Source organism: Pezoporus flaviventris, unplaced genomic scaffold (assembly GCF_033815535.1).
Source record: "Pezoporus flaviventris isolate CSIRO_AGI_PZ_B2104156 unplaced genomic scaffold, CSIRO_AGI_Pfla_v1 ptg000036l, whole genome shotgun sequence".
NCBI classification, from domain to species: Eukaryota; Metazoa; Chordata; class Aves; order Psittaciformes; family Psittacidae; genus Pezoporus; species Pezoporus flaviventris.
The window spans coordinates 23357408-23380888 of NW_026892584.1; the positions used below are offsets into that span (position 1 = coordinate 23357408).

The 23481-nt window shown below is 38.1% G+C and overlaps 1 protein-coding gene across 4 annotated transcripts in view; it reads left to right on the forward strand.

Annotated features, from left to right (window-relative positions):
• Positions 1–23481, forward strand: part of NPAS3 (neuronal PAS domain protein 3) — a 606010-nt gene that overhangs the window by 562089 nt on the left and 20440 nt on the right. For all 4 annotated transcript variants that reach the window (XM_061463492.1, XM_061463493.1, XM_061463496.1 and 1 more), the window contains 2 exons: positions 15321–15514; positions 21528–21634. In XM_061463492.1, the coding sequence (XP_061319476.1) occupies positions 15321–15514; positions 21528–21634 (301 nt within the window). The remainder of the gene's footprint in view (positions 1–15320; positions 15515–21527; positions 21635–23481) is intronic.

The window sequence follows — 23481 nt, forward strand, 5'->3', positions numbered from 1 at the left end:
TGTAATTTTTCCTTCATCATTAATTATTGTATTCAGTATATGCAGAAATGTTAGCTGCCCACAGTTCATGAGGATCACGTTGTTTCTTTGCCCTGTTTAAGCTGAATCCTCTTAGAAGTTCTTTTTTTTTCTTGCTCTCTACTTTTCACATCTTCTTAGTAATATAATACCTGCATTAATTTATTTGCATTGTGTAACAGTGAGATAAACACTGAATTATTATTTCACCTCATCATGAACTTGGAAAAGCATCTTTACTTCTCATTTATTTTTTAACCCATAATTCACACATGGTTTTTAAACTTTGTTTACCTTTTGTGCAGGTTTTTGCACAAATCATTATGTCTTATTGGCTTTTTCCTGATGCTTAGAATGTCATTTATATTAATGAATGCACTTTTTCAACACTCCTCTGAGGCTGGAAAGGGCTGATACACCAAGAGATCAAGTAACTTGCCAAAGATAAGAGTGGCTGTTTGTGTCAAAGCCAACTATGATTGCAAACTGTACTTCATCCTCAGCTTTTCTTCCTAGTGCATAAATGTTGTCAAATCATCTCTGTGCTCCAGCACATCATGCTTCATTTTCTCAGGCTGACACTTCCTTTGATTTGATGGTTGCCATGAATAGGCAAAATGAGATGCCAAATAAAAAAGTACTCAGATCAGATAGGTAGTGTGGAGTTTAGCAGAGCCTCCACAGAAAACTCAGAAAAAGAGGAACTCCTACTCTCAAATGGGCTCCCACTGGCTCTGGAAGAGCTACTCCAGAATACTTTTCCTCAGAAAGAAAAAGAAGCAATGTATCAGGATAAAAACACATTTTCCTGATGCTTGGATTTAGACCAGGAGAGCTCCCTGAGGCTGCTGTTCTTGCCATCTTTTTGTAGAGAGGAGCAGGGCTGGTGGCATCCTGCTCTTCAGCAGGCAGCTGTCTTGGCTCCTTGTGCACTTGGCCTTTCTTATTTCAAAACAACAAACTTTATATAGAGACATTTTTTGTCAATTCAGAAAAGCAATGATGAAGCAATACATGTAATAAGCACATGTAAAAATGGTAGGGTATCATTATGCACTGTAGCATATGCTCACAGAGTTGACCTATTTGCACTTTGCAGGTGCTCTTCACTGACTTTCTACATGAATAGGTGGCTGCATAAGGTTCAAGGGTTCAAGGTGCATCATTTACTCAAACACCAATTTTTTTTAGTATAATTTGCGGTGATACAAGGCAAGGTTTCTCTGTACCTGCTCATTTGACAGAATGGGAGAACAAAGACACAGAGCATTTTAGTGGTGTGCGCATCCCCAGTATGCCATACATGAAGCCAGTAGTCAAACAAGAGCCATGACATAAGGCTTTCATTACCTGTACCTGTTGACTTCACCTGGTGCAATGACGTCTGGATATTGATCTGTACACTGATTTTCTGGTTTTGCCTTCTAGAACAAAAAATTGATTGTGTTTCAGGCCATATTTCCCAGAAAGAGTTCCTATACTATAAAATCTTTTTTCTCTGTTGCCCAAAGTGCATATACACCATTATATAACCAAATAAGCCATTATGTTTCTGTTTCTAAATGATTAAGCATGCCTCTTGATTTGTCTGTTTAATGCCCTGATACCAGCTAAAGAATGGCGTTTGGTCTAGCCCATCTGCTTTACCCTGTGGAGAAGGCATAATATAGATGTTTGGTGGGAAGAGTTTCAGTTTCTCTGTTTTACAACATCATTAGGAAGCCGCTGTTCTAATAATAATAATTCCCATTTGACATCATGGGGGTAAAGAGAAATCATTGCTGACATCAAAAATGAGGTGATATTTCAGCAGTATTATTTCACTGAAGATAAAATGGAAGTCTTTATTACTCCCAGTGCTTTTAAAGAAAGCTGAGCAAGGCTTATACTGACCCTGGAACTGAATGCTTAATGCCCTTTCATGTGACATAGTTTGGAAGGTCCAGGCATGTTTTTCCTCAGAAATATTAGATAAACATTTCTCTTCTTGAAAATCATTACCTTATTAGCCTTTTCATTCGTTTCTCCTTGCTCAAGTGCTCAGAAATGTGTATTTTCTTTTTTTTTCCTAACTAATCAACTGCTTTAGTTCTTGTGATGTTTCACATAGTTACAAAGACTATGTTGGTTAGGTCAGTCCACCACTAGACTAGCACTGTGTTTAATGTTAGATACCCAAGTGCAGAGCCCTGCTTCAATTAGCTCACAGGGCACCACTGAACCCAGTCTGTCTCTCCCACAGTCACATGCACAGTGTCAGGAATGGGGCATTGGACACTGGTTTTCCCAAGCAAGGAACTGATTCACAATACACAAACAGGCATTATGGGCTGTTTTCAGTCACTTTATAGCCCTATGCATTCATAAATTTTGTTACGGTTGTAAGATGCAGACTTTGATGGTACAAAACTGACAGAAGAGCTTTAGATCACAGGAGCAACCATAGATGAAGTTTATGTTGACAATTTATCAGCTCTTCTCCATCAAGGAAAATTGTTTTTCAGTGCCTGCCTATTAGCAATCATATGCATATTATGAAATTGAGTTTTGGGGAGGACAGCCTGCCATCTGGCTTTTCTGTATTTTTCACAGTGCATCATGCTAAAGTTAAAACTTTATGCGCTTCAAAATGGTGTAAAATATGAGATGTCTATAATAGACACATTTGGAAAGAAAAATATACTAAGTAGAAATGTAAATCTTTATAAACTATACAAAGAAGCAACTACTGATGCTATACTTTGTTCTAGCTTCAAGTGCCCTTCACATTTTCGGTACACCATAGTGCTCAACATGGGCTTTTACTCCAGTTTTCAAGGTTCCTAAACTGATAACTAATTAATATATAACTCAAGAAGTGAGAGAATGCTTTCTTCATAAACTCTTTCTGGTTCAGGTTTTTGTGTGCGTGTGAAATAAAACTGCAAAGGCCTGATGTGGAGAATGAAAAAGATGTGTTCAGTTGCTTTTCTGTGTTCTGATACACTAAGATTTTATCAATAATATTGTTTTCCTGTAAAAATATCTGCCCCAGAGAAAATCTGCTGTGTAGCTGTCAGGATTACACCTCTCAGAATATACCTGTTTTGATTCTGTTAAATTGATAAAAACAGAACACTCTGCTATGTAGAAGGATTGCTGAAAAGAATATTCCGAGGCCCTTTCATGTGCAACAGCACTTGTATGGCAGTACATTTATTGTGCTGTAAATTCCATCACTGATTTTGGCCATTTCAAATTGATTCTGCAGTAACTGTAAGTAATGAACCTTGCAGACAAAGCCAAGGAAAAAATACAAACCAAACAAAATGAACCAAAGAAACCCAAACAAAACAAAAAAAAAAAAGCCCAAACCAATAAACTTGTGCCTGTAGGAATACAAATTGTAGAGTTCATTTAGCATCAGCTTTTATCAGATCATGCAGCCAATACCCTGCAAAGCCAGAAAATACATCCAACAAAATATACAGTGCCATAGCCCTGGCTTTCTTCGAATTTAGCAGCTAACCCAGGAAGTCAGTTATTCAAAGTGCATGTTTGTATGAAGTATGCTGTGGATTTCACCTACAATTTAAGGAAGGTGCTCAACATACATGAATGATGAAACAGGAGAAATTATAATAGAAGTGACTTAAACATGATAGTGAGCCAAATCCTGAGCTGTTTTACATGGTGTGAACAATACCACTGAATTTTGGCAGGGGTTTAGATCGATGTGCAGGGGGGTATTAATGATTCACCAGGTGGAAATATATAAAAGTCTCCAAAATTTATGTATGCTGCTAGCTTATTTCCCTTTCTTTACTGAGAGGTTCTACCAGGTTAACAAGAATGATGTGATAGCTTTTCTCCAGATATGTTTAACAATCCCATAGATGTTAACAGGGAATTTATGTGCTTGCTTAAGATTTCCATAGGATGGTTTTAAAACACATAAAAAACCATGCTGTTCTAAGGCTTTTCACAATAGTTATTTCTGTTGCATTCTATAGGAACAGACTGATCTTGATTTGCTAAATATTGTATAAATTTCTCACAATCTTATCAATGGATGCCAAGATCATTTAGACTCATTTTGCAAGTAGACCATGGATCAAGTCCCACTGAATCAGTGGGCTGTTCATGTGATTAATGCATATATGAATGTACATGCATGTTCTACCCTTACCTGTTACATGAAGAGCTAACTTCAGATTTTAACTCAAATGCTGAAAAGACTGAAGTTTTCTTCTATATAGTTTTCCCAACATTACAGGAGAGGGAAACAAGGCCATGTTTTATTTTCTGTGCAAAAATAAACAAATGTCTGGGCTTGGGTTTCTCCAAGCCCTGCAGTACTTCCATTCATCACAGCTTGCATGCTCATGTGTCTTACAGTCTGCATTGTGTGCTGAATTCATTCTGTGTGTCTTCTTGTACCTAACTCTGCAGATTTATCTGAACCTCTGTATTGTCTGTGAGAGATACTAAATTCTCATTTTGAGATCAAAATGCTTGGGCCTATTCTAGCCTTATATAGGCCATAGAGAAGCTCATAGTCTAAGTCATATTCCTTTCCTCTCTCTATGAAAAACTCTTTTGTCAATTTGTTCAGTTTACAGCAGCTTAAGTGACACCCAGAAGAAAAAAGACAGAAACTTAGGCTTTCAGTTAAACACCAAATATGGTGAAAGACATAATAAAATAATGAGAGTTGGGAATGCTGTTTTTCTTCTCACTCTCTGCTGTTTTGTGTTGCAATGAGGAAACCCAGTGAGCAAGTCTGAAGTCTTGTGAATAGCCCCTGGTAACCAAAAGCAAAGAAACCTTGCTCATTATCTCTACTCCCCTTTGGAATAAACATTTCAGCCATCGTAAATGAGTGTGACATGAAGGGCAAGTGAATGACTCTCATTCCAGATGAGAAACATTTGACAACTGAGCAACCTGAAGGTTGTGAAGGTGGAGGTCCTGTGACCGCTGGCTGATGGGGCAGGCATACCATTTATTTCAATACAACCTGAGATGCATCATACTCTTAAATGAGAGACTGCCAGCCTTGCAGAGGACGAGTCCTACTTGTTCAAACTGACTTTTAGTTAGGACTGTAGTGAGTGAAAGACAGAGCTGTCCTAATTTTTTCTTGTTATCCTGTAAAATTACATAGATTAGTTATATATAAGGAAAGGTTCAGTGTGGACTGACAGGTGGCATGCAACACCCCTACTGTATCTCATTTTTAAATATGACTTATATGGAGGTAATTTCTTGGTAACCTGTTTTTTTTAAAAAAAAAAACAAAAGAAAAATTTTATTCTAGGTGGGTTAGTAAAAGAAAATCTCTGCATGTTAAACTTGCCAACTTTTGAATTAATTGAATGACTGTGACAATCAATTAATAATTGTTAAGCAAGCACAGAAAATCAGTGAATTAAAAATTACTAAATTGATTCCAATGTGGATAAAGCAAGAGGCTGCCATAATTCTTCAGTGTAGATTCAAGAACACGAATCTTCTCTCATCAGTTCTTGCTGGCCATTTATCCACATCTGGCATTTAAAACAATGCTGTTTTATTATGATTTTTACAAATAAATTGCTACCTATAACCTAGCTTGCTACATTAAGTGAATTATAGAAACAAATCATAAATAGTAGTCCATTTGTAGCTGTCAAGGAGAAGGTCAGAGCTTTGCAAAGACCATCCATCTCCAAGTGGAATAAAAGTTTTTTCTTCAAAGAGAATTTAGGTGGACTTCAGCTAGTAATGATAGTACTGTTTCTTCAAATACCCACAAAACTCCTCCTCTCCAGAAAATTGACTTGATTTTGGTTCACATGTCTCTTGTAAAACTGGGGCAATTTAACATGAAATAAGTCTCATGACTGAGTATTTCTGGGCAAATTTTATTTGATTGAAGGTATATATTTTTATTTTCACATTCTTCAGATGTTTCAGCAGAAGCTTAGAGTGGCACTGGAGCCTTACAGGTGACATGGCCATAGGAAGGAGCTAGATCCAAACATTTATGACCTATTGATTTCACTGCCACTGAGCACATAGTTTGCATGTCTCAATGTACCAGTTATTTCATTGCATTTCACAGAGTTGTGCAAAATAAGACTGTATACTCATTTTTGCAGGAAGTCATAAAGAGATTTGTTTCAGGAAGGACATCTCCTAATGGACTTGTTCCTTTCACTTATGTTAATTTGCAGTGCTTAGTAAACAGTAGGTAACACCTTCCTTGTGTCTTAGCATGAGGGAGCTCATAACCTAGAAAACTTCTACTGAAACTAGAAATAGAATTGTAGACATCTGAATAAATACATTATCTCAAGGAAAAGTCAAAGACTTTTGCAAAGATTTCTCAGGCAAACATGTCTATGGGGATTTCCATTTAATTCAGACTAGCTACTGAACCAGCACCATCCCTGAGCAGAAGTGTGCATTATACCTTGCTATAAATGACATTCAAATTGTAGTTCTTAGCCTTTTTCACAGTGGGTCCCTGCTTTACTATGAGAAAAATTCAGATCTTTCCACACATTTATCCACAAAATAAGGAAGAGTGAATATGACTTCTCCTGACTAACTGGGATTGCAACCCCAGGTGGAGAGCTTGAGAACATAAACATAACTGTCTTAATCAAGGCTAAGTTGACAAATCCCTTTCTGTCTTTACAGACAATATGATTTTCGACATTTTTCCTCTCTGTGTGGGCAAAATGCATTAATATCAGATACTTTGTTTATGTAGCCCTTGCTCACTGTGCAGAGAATCACCTAAGGCAATCATTGGACTGCTAAGAACTGCATCAAATAAAACAGTATGGAAAGAAAAAACAGACAAACAAACAAACAAAACTCCTTTATTTCTCGCTCCAAAGATAGAAATAAAGGCACTACATCTGAAGAATACTTGTTATTGGTTGTCTTTAGTGCAACAAGATTTGATTGCCCTGCCATAGAGGATCCAGGCTGATTTTATAAAACTTTTCCACCCTTTCTATTGCAGAATGATGTAGCCAGTTTCCACCCCACCCCCCAATATTGTGAATAAACCACATTGGAACTGATGCAACAAAAGTCCCTCAGCTTTTAATTTTTACTGTTGGCAGGAATACCAGAATTCTGGAGTAGTGAGCTCTGAGAGAGTTTGCTCTTGGGCCGGGATGACAATTCCTTTATTAGAACCCTACACACTTCAATAGCTAAATGCTTTCAACTTTCTTTAAGTAGTATTAAGGAAAAAATATCCTCAAGGCATTATTTTTACAGGGGACTTCAAACATTCGTGAGGAAAAAAGAAAAAATGCAACACATTTGAACACCAAGGGATTTGCAGTAGAAAATCTGTTACAGTGAAGCTATCTTTTGAGTTTCAGGGTTAAGTAAGTATTGGCCATAAATACTGGATGCAGACTACCAAAAATTCTGAGGCATTCCAGACTCCTAGCTTAGGTCAGCAGTAGTCAGATTCTACAGTATATCATCTAGAAATAAGTTAGTTACATTAGCTAGATTTTAAATCAGCTGTGTTTCATTTATTCCTTGAGTTCAACATACAAAATCCATTTTACCATTGACTAGAAGTATAAGAAAATCCTGAGTTCTTAATTTTTTTCTTATATAGACCTAATTCTGCAATAGCTCAATATTAGATATTTTAGAGTTTATATTTAAAAGCAGCTGTGAAGCAAGCAGATATGCAAGGCTAAATCTGCTCACCTTGAATCCTTGGTCTGCTCTGGAGGTCATATCAAAGAGATTCTTTTCCAGCTTAAACCTGTCTTTTCTAAATAGATCTCAACCTGATGTCATTTAATGCATTGATGCCTGGTTTCTTAGTCATTATATTTGCTGTATTACATATCAAAAGGACTCTTGAGAAATTTCCCCGAATTGATAATTCTAATTTCTTATGTATAGCTACTCTATATTCACTCTGAGGACATCTGTATTGTATGCTAAACCACGAATTGTAAAAAATTGATCCCTTTGTATGTAGGTTTGTATTAAACTGAGATACTCTATTTTTTCCTGTTTGTTGCCACACATGAGTTCCTGGTGTCAGTTTGTATTTGGCTGTTTGAGCATATTAAAAAGGAAAAGGGTTCAAAGGTACTAAAATCAAACGTAGCATGTTGAATTACTATTCATATTATAAGCCTGATTTCAGGTGTGTCAGCTCCAATACAGCTTTTATTTAGAGAAAAGCATCTTGCTAATCCATTGAAATTAATAAAAATTCACAACACAGGAAAGGAAGGCATGATAACATATTTTGCAATACAAATTTGCTTTTGAATGGAGGGTCTTGGTCATACAGCTTTTACTACCGCAATGAATTCCAATGCAACCCTGGACCTCAGAATTCTAATGTGAGAGCTATCATGGTGATAAAGATATACATGTGCTCATATATAGTGCAGGACACTGTGCTATGCCATACTAAACAATAACTACTGATCTGTTACCCCAAATAATAAAATGGAAATGCTGTTGTGTAACAGAACGAAAAATAAGCTTTAAATTGATGATCTAACAATGTTAATCTAAAGGATATTAAAATTTTCATAGCAAATATATTTTTATTAATTATTCTTGAACAATCTCTGTTCTAATGTTCATTTCCCAGCCTATTAAGATTTGATAACTCTAGAAGAACAGCCTGTTGCACACTCTTGAAAAAACTTCATTTTTATTTTTTAATGGCAGCTTCAGGAATTGTTATTGTGCCACAGTTTCCCATTACTCCCATAGAGAAGTTGTAGTTTATTCTTTAGATAACCCTAACCTAGCCATATCCACATCAGGGAGCTTCATATGATAGAAGTAACGTGGGCAATGTCAGGTTCTTGTTTTGTCTTCATTGTTTTGGAGAATTAGAAAGCTGTCCTCACTCCCTTTCCTTTAGCTTATTATCTAGTGTGAGGCAAGTGGGAGATAAGAGGTTGTGCGTCCTGAGGTTGAGAAACAAGCGGCTTTTTGCACAAGTACTCAAAATAGTAACTTTTACACATAAGAACAGCTGTTCCCTGTGGTGTACTTGAATGAAAGTGGCTGTGGCTATTGTGCTTGCTGCTGGTCTCAACATTCATCATATGCAATAAATGATACTCTACGCAGGTCATTTTAGGGACTGAGTAAGATCTATGAACTGAGCCTGCCAAGCCAGGGTGTTTCTCACGTGGTGCTTGTCTTTAAGCACCAAATGAGTTTGAGGCCTCATAGGGATACTTTTTTAAAATCCCTTAGGATTAGCCTAAATTCTGCCTCTGACTGTTTTAAGCAGCAAAATGTCTTTTGAATCTTATTATTTGGAGACATTGTTATCAGAGAAAAGATGGAAAAAGCTTAGAGTGTGTCCAAAAACTGGCATTGACTTTTTAACAATAAAATACATCCAGAGACCAAATATGCTGTTTAAATGTAAATACCATTTCCAGTTTCAGACTGTCTTTTGCAGGTGTATTTGAAGGGATTTGAAATGTACTTGTAGATGGAAAAGAGGCTATTGACCTTGAAACTATGTATGTGTTAGGAATAATGTTTGCCTTCCTTGAAATCAGACTTGTATTCTTTCAGTGGGTGCTCAAGACCATAATTCTTAACAGTGGTTGAAGTAGCATTTGATGCATAACTATATTAAGACCGACTGTATTCTACTTACAAAGTTGTTTCTCAGGAGTTATAGATTACTGCCTAGTCTCTTTTTTTTTTTAACACCTATGGTTCAGAATGGCTCGCTGACAGCTGCACTTCTGGTGTGGAATTGATATGATAGGACAAGGTTTGTGTATAGAAGCAGTATCTTTTCTTAGATAGACTATTATAGTCAGAAAAAAAAAAAAAAGAAACCAACAAAAAAGACCCAGGTTTTTCCACATACAAACAGTTTTTCAAGGTTTAAACTGAAACAGCAAACTTCTGAATCAGATGAGAGTTGAGAACAATTACTGTAAGTAGACGTTATTCTGTTATGCTGTCCAAGAGAAAAAGTAAGTTATGCTTGGAGGTGGATGAAGTTAACAAGGAAAACAGTGGTATGGTGGTTGTTTTATAGGCTGAAAGAGATAGTATATCTAGCATTGATACAACAAGAGTATACATCTGCAGACTTTACCTTTCACAACTTCTTCATCTGAGGCGTGTTTGATCAGGTTTCCAGACATGTAGGAGTCCCCAAGAGTGGCCACTGGGCATGGACAAACTACTTGCATGGCTCATGCTGCAAGCCCAACATGTCCTCTGTGTGTTAAGCTAACTGTACACAAGTTGGATGCATGTGGGACACATCGAACTTGCTGCACAAGTGCGATGTTCCAGCATATTGCAGCTGTAGTGATTCACTCTTTTTCAACACCAAAACATCATGCTGCATGGGACCTCCTGTTAGGAATACTACAAGTCTGAGAATGGAATATGCAAGTATTACTGGAGCTGTGTAAAACACAAGGCCTTACTGGATCTCTCTGATCCCAGCTGCTGCTAAATGACAGTATAGGCAAGTAATGTATTTTCCCAAAGCTTTCCTGAAGGGTTGGAGAGCAGGCTTTGGTCTCAATTGGGGATGGGGCTGTGGAACCCTAGAAATAAATGGCTTCTGACCATGAGAAAACAAATATAAATGTTTTAGTGAGTACACTGGGATACAGGGAGGAAAGAAGAGAACCATGGTAGATTTAAAAACCTATAGTAAAGTTTAAGTTGATAGGCATGGATACATTTTGTTTCAGAAAAAGGGAACCTTTATCACTGTGTGAACTTCAGGTGTGACAGTGGACCCCATTTTCTTTGAAAAGTCCAGAGGAAGACCTGTTTCCAAATGATCAGTCTTAGCTTAGGAATCACCTGAAACCATGTAGGACCCTTTGCCTTGTGGACTGTTTGTCATGCTAGTGTCACCGGTGGGTTTTTAGATGCATGTCCACGTATCTGTGACTGAAGGAGCACACAAGTCTTTGACAGAAGAATGTATAAACATGGCTATAGTTTGTAGAGGTATTTCTTAAGCCAATTCTAGCAGTACAAATTAATTGTGTTCTAAGGATTTAGGTGTTGATTTTGAAAGTATGAATAATGTCTTTGAGAGACTGAAACTAGTATCTTTATGAATCACAATTGTTTCTCTAAAGAGGGATAAATGTGTGTATGAATTGTTTCTAAGACAGCTAAAGAAATATCTAGGCACACAATCTGAAGTAAGATGTCTTCATATGTGACTGTCTTCTCAAAATTTGGGTCTAAGCAATAATTTTAAGGCTTCAAATTTAATATCTTATTAGGAGAAATGAGGTGGAGGGAGCAATTCTGTCAGTGCTGTGGTATCAGTCCCATAATAAATTGGCATAGTGATTTACACAGAGAACAAAAGAAATAGTTTAGAAATTTCTCTCTAATGGAAATTTAAGTTTTGAAGAACACAGAAACATCTGAAAGGTGAAATTCACAGATTTTTCATGCTTGCAGGTTTTCATAGCCTCTGGTAATGCATGTCCTTACTTATGACATGACATGTATGTGAAAAGATGGATGTAATATTTAAAGATGTCTTTTGACAGAGAGAGTATTTCTGTCTCCAGAGGTGAGATTTAGCTTTAAAGATGATGAGCAGGTTCCAGATGTGTTTTTCAATTGCTGGGCTTTCCTTTCCTTGAGTATTGGCAGAGGGAAGGTTTTATCAAGGTCTTTGTGATGTGCTTGTTTATAATGAGTAGACATTAGTAGAGCACATCTAAGTGCTTATTGCTAACAGATGACTAAAGAGAGCATATGGCAGGAAAAAGAAATATATATTTGTCCAAGCAGTGTGGCTTGTTAACACTCCCAGACTCATAAACTGTGTTTACATGTACTTACAATATTTTGCAAATCCCTTTTCTAATCAGCTAAAAATAAAAGCCAAATAATGATTTTTTTCCAATATTGGAGTGTCAGGCAAAGTTGATTTGGAATTTCTTTAACAAAGCAATCAAACAGTACTGAAGTTTTTTATGGTATTTGTTTTGCTTCAGCATGAGTTCTTTACAGCTACGTATGTGTTATTTTCATTTCACAGCGTTAGAAGTTTTATTGTTGCAGAATGCTTTTTTGTTCACCAAAGTCTAAGTACAGCTATTATACGACTCAGTTACCCTACAAGCAATGGCACAGGTCAGAATGGCCTATGTCAAACCCTGGTCTAGATCAGGTCACAAGGTTTATTTTGACCATAAGGTTTCTCTCTGCATGAAATCATCATGCAAGTTACTATATCTGCCAATAAACAGTTTGTAAGCAAAAGTCTCTGAACTGTTAACCAATTGCAGCTCCCATTAGAATAAAAAAGGTGTCTTGCTACTAATTTCATTTAGGAAGTACATGCAGAAATGCTGGGGAAATCTGTACAGCTCTTGACATACAAAGTTTCTGATGATCCTTGTGATCAGGAATATAGCATTCACCCAAATTTTTATAATGGACAGAGCACAGTATCACTGTTTTCTCCTGCCATGACATCTAAATGTGCCAGTCTATTCATACAGCATTATTAGAGAGAAAACTATTTTATTTTAAAGATGGATTTGGACTGTTGCATGCTTTTCAGAAGAAAGCATTTATAAAGAAAACTGCACAGAAGAGGTGCATTTACTTTTAATTTTCAGAATATTCCTGGCAAATTTTTGTTAAATATTTACATCTGGGTCCAAGTATTGTCCTTCATAAAACAGTTTATTCTTGCAATTTAGCTTTATTAAAGTCATAATACTGCTTTAGGATATGATAGACTGGTGCTGTGGGATTGAATTATAAAGAGATTAATTTTAGCTACCGGAGATAATTGACCCTATAATTCCTATCACCCCTCATCCCAGTTCAAATGAACCAGTGTTAAAAGTGGCAGTACTCACAATGTAGACAAGGTCATGACAGCTAGAATTGTTTTTTACTACCAATTAGGTTTCCCACTTGGTGCATTTAACTGATTTTGTCATAGAAAGGGATTTCAGGCATGGAAATACAGTTTCTTTAGAAGCACTCAGGCACTGGAACTGATGGGTGGTTTGCTGTACATTTCCCAGTGTACAGAATCAGAATGCAAGTGAGTGCTGACCCCTAAAATTCGCAACCTTGTGGGGATTTAGAACATGTTTTGATCTACGATAAAGCTAGGAACAAGCTAAATAATTTGAATCTGGAAGCAAACTGTCTTGAAATTCAACAATGTTAATATATGGTGGGTCTAGCAGGTTTGGAACTGTCTCTTGTAGTAATACTACATCTGAGGTGTATTTTAGATGAGGAATCAGAAAAAAGTGACTGCATAGAGAGTTGTTCAAAAACAAATCATGTTGATGTTTAGGTGCAAATGACATGGAAGTTTTTAAAAATACAAGGAAGAGATAAACGGATTTTAAGTATGATATATTTTAGAAATTCCCTCAAGTGATAGTGCCAACTTCAAACATATTAGCATAAGGACTCTTATGAAAAAACAACAGAACAACAATACTTTTGCATAGCACGTTCAGTACAAGATTATTTTGCACATTATTACTAGTTATCCATCAATATTTTTTCAAGCATTTACAGATTTGAGTTTTGCAGTAAGCTGAAACTGCATGATAAAAAGAGACAGATAATGATAAAAAGCAGATGTATGTGCGAGCGTAGCTAGAAGGAGCATAATATACTATTACTGCCCCTCCTGTGAAGTTAATCCTATTTCTTTTAGCTATTTCTTCATTAGTTAATGGGGTCTTGAGGAAAAAAAATAAAGTGTGTTTGAAATGGTGTTTTTGCATCTTTGCCTTTAGGAGCTTTTTCAAATATTCATAGTAGAGTTTACCCTTGGAAGGTGCATTAAGTGTGAGCTGAGGCAATGATTACTTCCAATGTGGATCGTCAGAAACATGCAACTGAAATGGACAAACACAGCAGCTAATCACTTTCTTCACTCAGATTCACCACACTGGCTGAAGTCAAAATGTAAAATAATGGAGAAGGGAGATATTTTAATGATTAGGTTAAAAAAAAGAAACAAACTTCAAGCTTAGATCACAGATCTGAATTAGATTTGAACTTGGATGCACTTTGGTTTGCAGTCTTACTAATGAAAGATTTTCTTTCTCACTTTCTATTAACACTTAATCTCAGATCAGAAGCAAAGAGTTTGGCTGCTGTCTTTGTAAGATGAGTATTAGTGGACTTATAATTACACCCCATCTCTGTCACCTCCTCACATGCACCTGGCACCAACCAGCATCTCCATTGACCACTGGGTAGTGTGTCTGGGATCACAGTGAAAGGGGCTCCCATCTCCTAGAAGCCTTCTCTTCATGTTGATGTTGTAACACACCAAGGGTGAAAATCTTAACTGCAAGTTCTTATGGCTCTCCTATCCATGAGTACAGCAACTGCGGTTTCCATTTTCAGTTTGACTTTTGGCAACAGTGCTGTATTTATATTCTTTTATTTAAAAAACAAACAAACAAACGCCTCTTTCTTTATCCACAGAACACCTTAAGGGTGAATTATTCTTTTGCCAGTTTCAACTTACCCTATTTAAGCAGGCAGCATTCTTAGAATTTCATTCTCCAGGGGTGTAATTGGATTTTCCAGGCATCTTCTGGCATTATCTTGTGAATAGGGAAAGAATCCGTCTGACCCCAGAACTCTCCATGCACACATAGTGTGCTAGGCAAAGGCATTACATGTCTACAAGCTCTTAAAAAAGCTTGCTGTGGATGTAGGAAGACCATCCTGCAGCTGAGCTCATTGATCACTTCTAGGCTGTTGCTTCTCAAATTGCCAACCACAAGGAAGTAATTCAAGTCGGTGACCATGTCTCCATGGTGTAGGTGACTAGCAATTCAATTAAATCCATTCTGGAAAAGTTTCAAAACTGTCTATCTTTTTGTCTCATATTCAATCTCCAATTGCTACAAAATCAATATTTTATTAATTTCTACCTTCACAATTTCAGTTTTATCCCACTCTCTTTTCTTTTCTTGAATTTCTAGTTTGGTTTTTTCTTCTTTTCTTTCTGCAACCACCACAACAGAAATCAATACTGCAGGAGTTCTGAGGTTTTTATCTGATGAATGTGAAGCATTTGCTTGTTAATGTTCTTGCCTTCTTTTTTGCCATGAGGACATATAGAACATGTTGACAGCCAATATTAATAAGCTTAACACTAATACTGGCAGTTACTTAGTACAATTTTTGGCTGTGTTAAGTGGTCTGTAAGGAATAGTAATACTGTCTGTTAAAAGAAACTGATGTCACAGTTGCAACCAGAATTCACTGGGGTTTCTTTTGTTGTTTTTATTTTCCAGGTGATTCATATAACAGGCCGGTTACGTCTGAGAGTGTCACTGTCCCACGGACGGACAGTACCCAGCCAAATCATGGGACTTGTTGTCGTTGCTCATGCTTTGCCACCTCCTACAATTAATGAAGTCAGGATTGACTGCCACATGTTTGTCACTCGTGTGAATATGGACCTCAATATCATTTACTGTGAAAATAGGTACAGCTTTTAGCCCTTTTTTTATTTGTTTTAGCTGTGTGTATTCTGTGTTCCATGGGCTTTGCAAAAAGCTTTAAAATTGTGACTCCTGCAGTGTCATCTGGGTGTTGTATGAGAGCATTGAATTCACTCTCGTCATCATCACCTTCATTTTCATTACATTCTTAGAACATAAAGGTAAACTTCAAGCTATAATTTGCATGGTATCTTGCTGGCATAGGGGAAGATAGGCCAGGAAAGATTCCGCTAAGCTTTCCCTGCTTTTTACAATCTCTCACCGTCCCTCTCAGAGGCAAGATCTGGGACTAGACAGACGTTGGTCTGACCTGTATAGCTGTCCTTATGCTCCCCCGTCCTCCCTTCCACAAGTCTTTCTGTATGAAGTTTTAAAGTTTTCCATTTTTGAACTAATTTGCAGATTACAGCACATCCTGCTCAGTGTTTAATGGAACAGAAGCACAGATGGCCTAGATAGTAGGCTAGAGAGGTGGGATCTGTTGCAGTAAGAGGTGGGAAAACTGTAGAATAAAATTGGTTCAGGGCATACTGGGAAGACAGCAGTGAAATGGGAACAGGTGATGAGAAGTTGGCTGGGGGGGGCTATGCTCAATGTGACAGCGACACGTCATCTAGGAAGGTGAAAGGTGGGATTTAAATTCAGCTGTCTACTCTCTGAGGGTTGGCAGCTTGTACCACCGGGGGGTGCCCATGGGGGTCTGTCAGAGAGGGGCTTGGCAGCCAGGCCCCATCCCACCATCCCAGCCTGGAGCAGGGAAGCAGGGGGCATGGGGCAGCACCAGCCCCAGGCATTGGGCACCTTCCTGGGAACAGGCCGAGGGCAGGACTTGGGCCAGTGGCCAGGCAGGGCAGGGACGTGGGGAGCTGGAGGCAGGTCCTGCTGCAGCATCACTGGGGCAGGGGCTGATTCCCTGCGGGGTTGACATGGTGTTCTGGACTGCAGGCAGGGTTTGGAGAGCCCTGGGAGGGTGAAATGACCTCTGGGGCTGGGCAAGACCATTAAGGCTTATTGGTGTCCTCAGGGCCCTGGAAAATAAAAGTAAATGTAGGGAACAGGATATCTGAGGAGGAAGATATAAGTAATAAAGAAGTTTGGGTCCACTAATGGAAGTCTGAGCTTGGGGGGAAAGGTTGGAAAGGAAGAAGAAAAGTAATGCAGCCAAAAGAAATTTTGTCAAGGAGAACTATCATCAAAAAGTGAAACAATCAAGATGGGTAATGCAAGCTTTTCATGTGACAGCAGCCATGGCATATTATAAGTTAATAGTGGAAACTCTGAAATGAGCAATCATAATTGTTCAATCATAACAGAGTACCTATGATCAGGACAGCACATCAATATAAACTTCTATAAAAATGGATAAGTGCAAATGCTTTGTTGAATCAGGGCCTTAAACATTTTCAATAAACTTGGATTTCAGTTAAGAGGTTATCTTTGCTGTCATGTTGCTGAACTGCCACAATAGTATTATTAATAATATTACTTGGCTACTAGAGAGAACACTTCATCTAAACTTCCAAAGCATTACCTAGAAGAGAATATATTAGTCTATTTTTTAAGCTTGGAAAAACAGCTCTGTAGAAAGTGGCTTGCACAAGGTCACAGATAAAGCTTCCTTAGAAGTATTAAAGTTTGGGCTGAGTTTTTCCCTGTGACTTTAACCAGTGAGCATCTAGATTCTGCATATTCTGGCATATGGTGAAAATGCTCTGGGGATTAGAAGCAGGGTCTAGAAGAAACCTTTTGCCTTTGATTTGACTGCAGCCTAGCCAGGTAGTAATGAAAAGCTGCTACCACTACAAAGCTCTTCAATGGCCTCTGTGAAATGAGTTGCTGGTGTCTGTCCATTAAGGTAAAGGCAACATTATAAAGCAACTTTGCTTTTTTTGCTACAGATTTTTTCTTATATACTAGAGTGCATATGATGATACCTGAATTTATGTTGCAATAGTTCCATTTTAAGCCCTTGTGTTAGTGTTAAAAGTACTTTATAAAAGGAGTTTCACATAGTATAAACACTTCTTCAGGGCTGGGAGGTGAATGTTAGCTCACTGAGGCAGCAGGATTTCCACTGACGGAAACTGGAGCAAGATTGACAGGACTTGGATTTCATAGCAAGTATAAAGCATAATATGACTGTAAAAGCTGGAGGAATAGTAAGGACAGAGGAGGGGAAGGAATTCACTGAACAGCTGATTGAAACTGTCAGATGAAATATCTGGGCATCTGCCAAGGCCATTCTCCGAGTCAGGGAAGTTAGGATCTCTCTTCTGGGACTATAGAAAAGGAGATAAGCATCCCATCGTGAATAAATGGGCTTGACTCCTGGCACTTGTGGGCAGCCAGGAAATTCTTTGTGGTGCCACAGTAAAGAAAGCACAACATTGATGAAAACAGAAAAAAATGGATCCATGATGGGGAAGCTGTAAGCACTCTTTATGGAGCAATGGGGAGTTTCTGGCAGGGAATATAGAGCAGAAGCCATGCTACTTAACTAAAATGAATGCTCACAGTGGACCATTGGATCAGCAGGGGTGAGATCAATAGTACTCCTAGTTTTCCAAGTGGCTGCCTGCCTGCAACAGCAGGGAACAGGAGTGACATTACTCAAGTCTTTGGGTGCATCTTGTTACTTTCCTCTGAATGAAGAGATCTGCATCAGTCCTGGACTCAGTGCACAAACTAATAAACAGTTTGCTTCCCTTTGGGACAAGATCCATTAGCTAATACACTGGCTTTTTCTAACATTTAATATTTCGTTCTGAGAGTGTTAAATGGGGATATAAAATTCTGTCATCTAAAGTGTGGTATATTAATCCATGTCTGTTTTCCAAATGCAGTATTCATCATCTTTATGTCATCTAAACTTCACTATCTAGTCTAGAATAGTCTAGAATTTCTTTAGTAGTCTATGGAGTGAGAAAAGCACCTGCAGAGGAAAATCATCTTAGGCGAAGGTAAATAAAGCAAAATAAAGAGACTACTACTAAAGTACAGCATCAGTCCGTGTATTTTCAGTGTCAGCAGTTAATGACTGGAGACCATCTGGAGAGAGCCTAGCCCAGTTTAATGTGGACTGCTATAGCCATATTTGCTAATATATCCCCAAAAAGAAATAAGCCAGTACATATAGTGCTTTCCAAATGGAAGAGATTTTGGCCCGTTGGCTATGACAGTGATTGCTGATATGCAGAAACAGTCTTGCGTAGGGAGCCTCAAGCGTACAAATGTGTGCACAATTTGGTCCTAACTTAGCAAAGAACTGTACCATACCTACCTTTAAATTTCAGTCATGTTAACAGCCCTGTAAGTGGCTGGAACCACTGATCTGCTCTAATGTAAGCCTGTTCTTATGTTTTCTGGATCAGGTCTGTGTATTCAGCCAAACCGAGTTCCTACCTATCAACCTTTCACTTCATTTTGTCAAAGAGCTTGGGGGACACAAGATCTGCCTCCTTACTAGTACTCTAAAATACACTATAATATTCCTTTTTTTTTTTCCTTCCATCTGTGGTACCTTTAATATAAGCAGGAGTGTGCTATTTGATGTTATTTCTTTTGCTTTTGTTTTTGGTGTCATTGCTTGCCAGTGATCATCATCACTTCTGTCTGGATATTCTTTCTGTTTCTTCTAACACTTTTTTCACTTAAAAAAAGAAAAAAAATCCTATGGCCTTCATATGTCTGAAACAGCTTTTTTTTTAAATATTATAGAATTGTATAATCATTAGGTTGGAAAAGACCTTTAAGATCATCAGTTCCAACCTCACACTGCCAAGTCCACCACTAAACCATGTCCCTGAGCACTTCTACACATCTTTTAAATACCTCCAGGGATGATAACTGAACCACTTCCCTGGGCAGCCTGCTCCAAGGCTTGATAACCCTTACAGTGAAGAATTTTTTCCTAATATTCAATTTAAACCTCCACTGGTGCAACCTTAAACTTAAGGGATTGTGAATCTGCTTCTACTGTTGCCTTGCTGTGTTCATTTTAATCTGCGAAGACTTTACACAAACATGATGCTGCAGAGAAACAAAATACAGCTGAGTCAGATTTACCAGAGGTGAAAGCAGAATGATCATCTTCCGTTTCAGCCCTGTGAACTGTAACACTCACAGCCTTCGTACATCACAGGGCAGTCGCCTGCCTGGAGATTGCCCCTTTCTACTAGGCTGGGCAGGGTACGATTTCATCCTGAACTTGAAGCAAAGCCACTTCCTAAGAGAGTTCTTGGGTCAGAGAAGCAACCACAAATTGTGTTAGTGAGGAAAGTCATGACATGATAGGGGGAGAAACTTAAGTTCTGGTTCTTGCTCCATGGCTGTTTATACACTTAGTTTAGTATAAAAAATATATACCTTTAAAAAGAAACCTTTAAATATAGGACTCCCTTCATTCTGGTGAGGTTTCTTATCACTGGGCAGAGACCCCAGGTCCTTTGTTTCCAAACCCATAATTCACTGTGTAACCAAAGCAGAGGAACTCAGCAGAAAGGACAGGGAGTCCTGCTGCCAGTTTCCAGACTTGTCTTTATCCTGGGGAATTGTGTCCCCTCTAAGAAGGTAGGAAAGGTGCTTTTCAACTGTGGTTTGTGATAAACATAAGACGGGTATCCCCAGATGGGTATTGCACATTTGGTTAAGTTCTGTAACTACTAGGCAGTTGTTTGAAAGAGATCCTTTCATGCTCTGTCATGAAAGTGGGAGACAGCTGTTTTGCTCTGTGCTCGGCTTGATTTGACCATTTTTACTAGCATATTTGAGTACACCTGCTTTACCTGTGATGGTTTTCATATTTGGTTTCATTTTTAATTGGGACAAACCACCAGTGCTGCTGTGGTGCCTGCTGTCCAATGCTTCCATTCTCCTTCAGTCTTTTTGGTCTATGCATTCTCCCTGCCTCAGACACCCAGGTAACCACTGCTCTACTAGTCAATGACCAAGTGGCTGTGTTCACCCCCTCTGCCTGCTATAGGGAAACCCTCAGACCTAAGCAGTTTGGTTTCTGGTTTTGCCTCCCCACTGGCCTCCTTAAGGATCACACTGCAGCTGTCTGGTCTATCAAGATGTGTGGTGTTTCTTGTTACTCCCTTAAGCATGTGGCAATTATATCTTACAGTGGCAAAGTAGGCTTAACCCCAGTCATTGCAGCATATTTCAAACCCTAAAACATTATTCTATAGCTATAAAACATGCATAGTTTTAAATGCTTGTGTGAGCAAGGCATTTTCCAATTGTTTTGTTATTTTCTGTACTGCTTTTAATTGACACCTTGACACTCCATGACAGAAGTTCACACGTTCACACAGCTACAAGCACGCAGACACACACACAGACCCACGCACACAAAGGTCTGCAGAATAGATTTTAAAGTTTCTATGTGCAATAAACAACAAAGTCCCAGTTGAAAGAGCCCAGAGTGAAAGCTGAGTTCCCAAATGAATTAGACTAAAAAAGATAACACCCTGAGGCATCTGTGTGTCTCAGCATTTAAATTATATCCCTTGAAATATCAGTTTGGACTTGGTGCCAAGAAATGGTTGAAGAGCTTTTTCATGGATATACCCAATAGAAGACCAATCTGTTGAAATGAAATGTGTCTCTAATCATTTGGTATAAACATAACATGGTTTTACTTTATTATGTAACCTTGAAACATCTTGGTCTTTTAATGAGGATTTTGGATTGTTGCTAATGCTTTACAATTTCATGGAATTACATTGTCTTGGTGTTATGCTACAGGGAGAATATGCACTAGAATTTAACTTTCCACTTACTTAAATGGATAAAAGGATTTCAAGGTTTCTTTAAAAAACATTTTCTTTCTTTTTTCCTTTGTTTTATGGCTGTGTCTTGTTTGTATAGACATTCCATCCAAATTGCTATAGTGGTGAAAAAGCTTCTTAGCAGATTTCAATTTCTGAGTCATTTGACAGTTCTTGTGTTCTTTTCCTTCTCAAATTATAGGCGCTTTTTTTTTATCTTTTTTAGGATTAGCGATTACATGGATCTGACCCCTGTAGATATTGTAGGAAAGAGATGTTACCACTTCATTCATGCTGAAGATGTGGAAGGCATCAGACATAGTCACTTAGACTGTAAGTACTTCCATTTTTGTCAAAATAATCTAGTACAATACTTGATTGTTCCTAAACTATTATTCGTATTGCACGACTGGGGTCTTCATCTTCCACCTACTTTTTTTTGTAATAGGGTTTCATAGAGGGTAGCTCAAATACAACTTTTTGTATGATTTATTTTCAAGTCTTTTTATAGACATATAAGATTTTTCACATATGTGGAAATAAAAAATGATACTTGTATTACCAGAGTTTCCAGCAGCTATTCATTTACACGTGCTGTGCATTATTTTACTCTTTCAAAGAGGTATTGTTTGAGTGAGAAATCCCCTCCCTAGCACAGAAAATGAACTCTTATCTTTGTTTTTTATTTCTGAGTCATAATGAGGAGGTCAAAAAATGCAGCATATTTGGGATTTCTCCAGGGTTTTCAATACAGAACTGAGCTATAGCTCTGCCAGTGTTTTAACCACTCTGTGTATTATGATCTAAATTGTCCTCATCCCAGTAGCATCTACGTCCCTGTTATTTGCACACGGGTAAGTATCTGATAAGGATAAGGGTAACAGAAGTACAAAAAATATGAGAAGACACAAACCTTACCAGAGAGCATGTGCATATGTCTGTGGGGGAAGGGAGGTTCAGCTCGATTCCTTGTAATTAAACTCTTTGTATTGCTCTTATTAAAAGCCATAGGGCCTAATTCTTTTCTTGTTGAGATCTGTTGACTTCAGCGATGGTGCTCCTGATTTACTGTGGTGTGAAAAGAGACTTAGGCCCCTAATCTCTAATTTATCTGTGCCTGCAGTGAAGCCAGATAAGTCTTTGGAACTTTCAGTGACTGACTACATTTATGATTGACTTGTGTGTTTTCTTAATGTAAAAGACTGTCTGCAAACTGCCTCTTAAACTCATAGTCCCAGATTTGAATAACTCTGCTCCCTCTGAACCATGTCCTGCTAGCATTTCTTAATAAAACACTAGCAACCCTAATACTGGCACATTTAATTAGCTTTCACAAAACCATATGACTACAATAGAAGGCAGTATAAATCTTAAATCCAAAATTACCTTGCATGATCTGCAAGGGACGATAGGAGGATAACTGCAACTGGAAAGCAGGAGAACAGGGACAGTTTCTATGACAATATATGGCAGCCAACAATAGTATAAAGCTCTGTAAAGCTTTCAAATGGTCCCTGAAGTTTCTAGAAGGTGAGCTGTGTTTGGCATAAGAAGGTCAGGCTAGGTGTATGTCTGTGGAAAAAAAAATGAAATCAATTATCCAAAATGATAAACAAAGTAATTTTGCATCATTTGCATTTTGAGCATTTACTATTCAGGAGAACATGTCAGTTGCTCACAAATAAAGGAGCAAATTCAGAAAGTTACTTGGTGCTCTTGAAACTGGAAGTCAAAAATGACAAGTTGCACTTCCACTGCACTATCTGACCGAGGAAATAAAAGATATTTATGACTCAGACTTAACATACCACCTGGCAGAGATGAACATCCCATTTGAAAAAGACCTTAATCTTCTGAATGACCACTTCTCTCTGAAATAGAATATGCTTTATGAAACATTCATCTTCAGAAAACTGAGAGACCTATGCAGACAGTGTGAGTGCAGTGTGGTCCAGTGTATAATCATCGGACTAGGAATCAGGAGACCCTGGAGACAGGAATGACTTCTAGAAAATGACTTCACCTTCCTGTGTTCCTACTCTCACTGTATGTCCAGTTTAGCTGATTGGATTGCAAGGTTTATAAACACAGGAACATTCTCCCCTTATCAGCATCTAGCACAGTGCAGTTCCAAACTTGGCTGTGTGTCTGTGGAATAATTATTCTTGCTAGGCTAATTT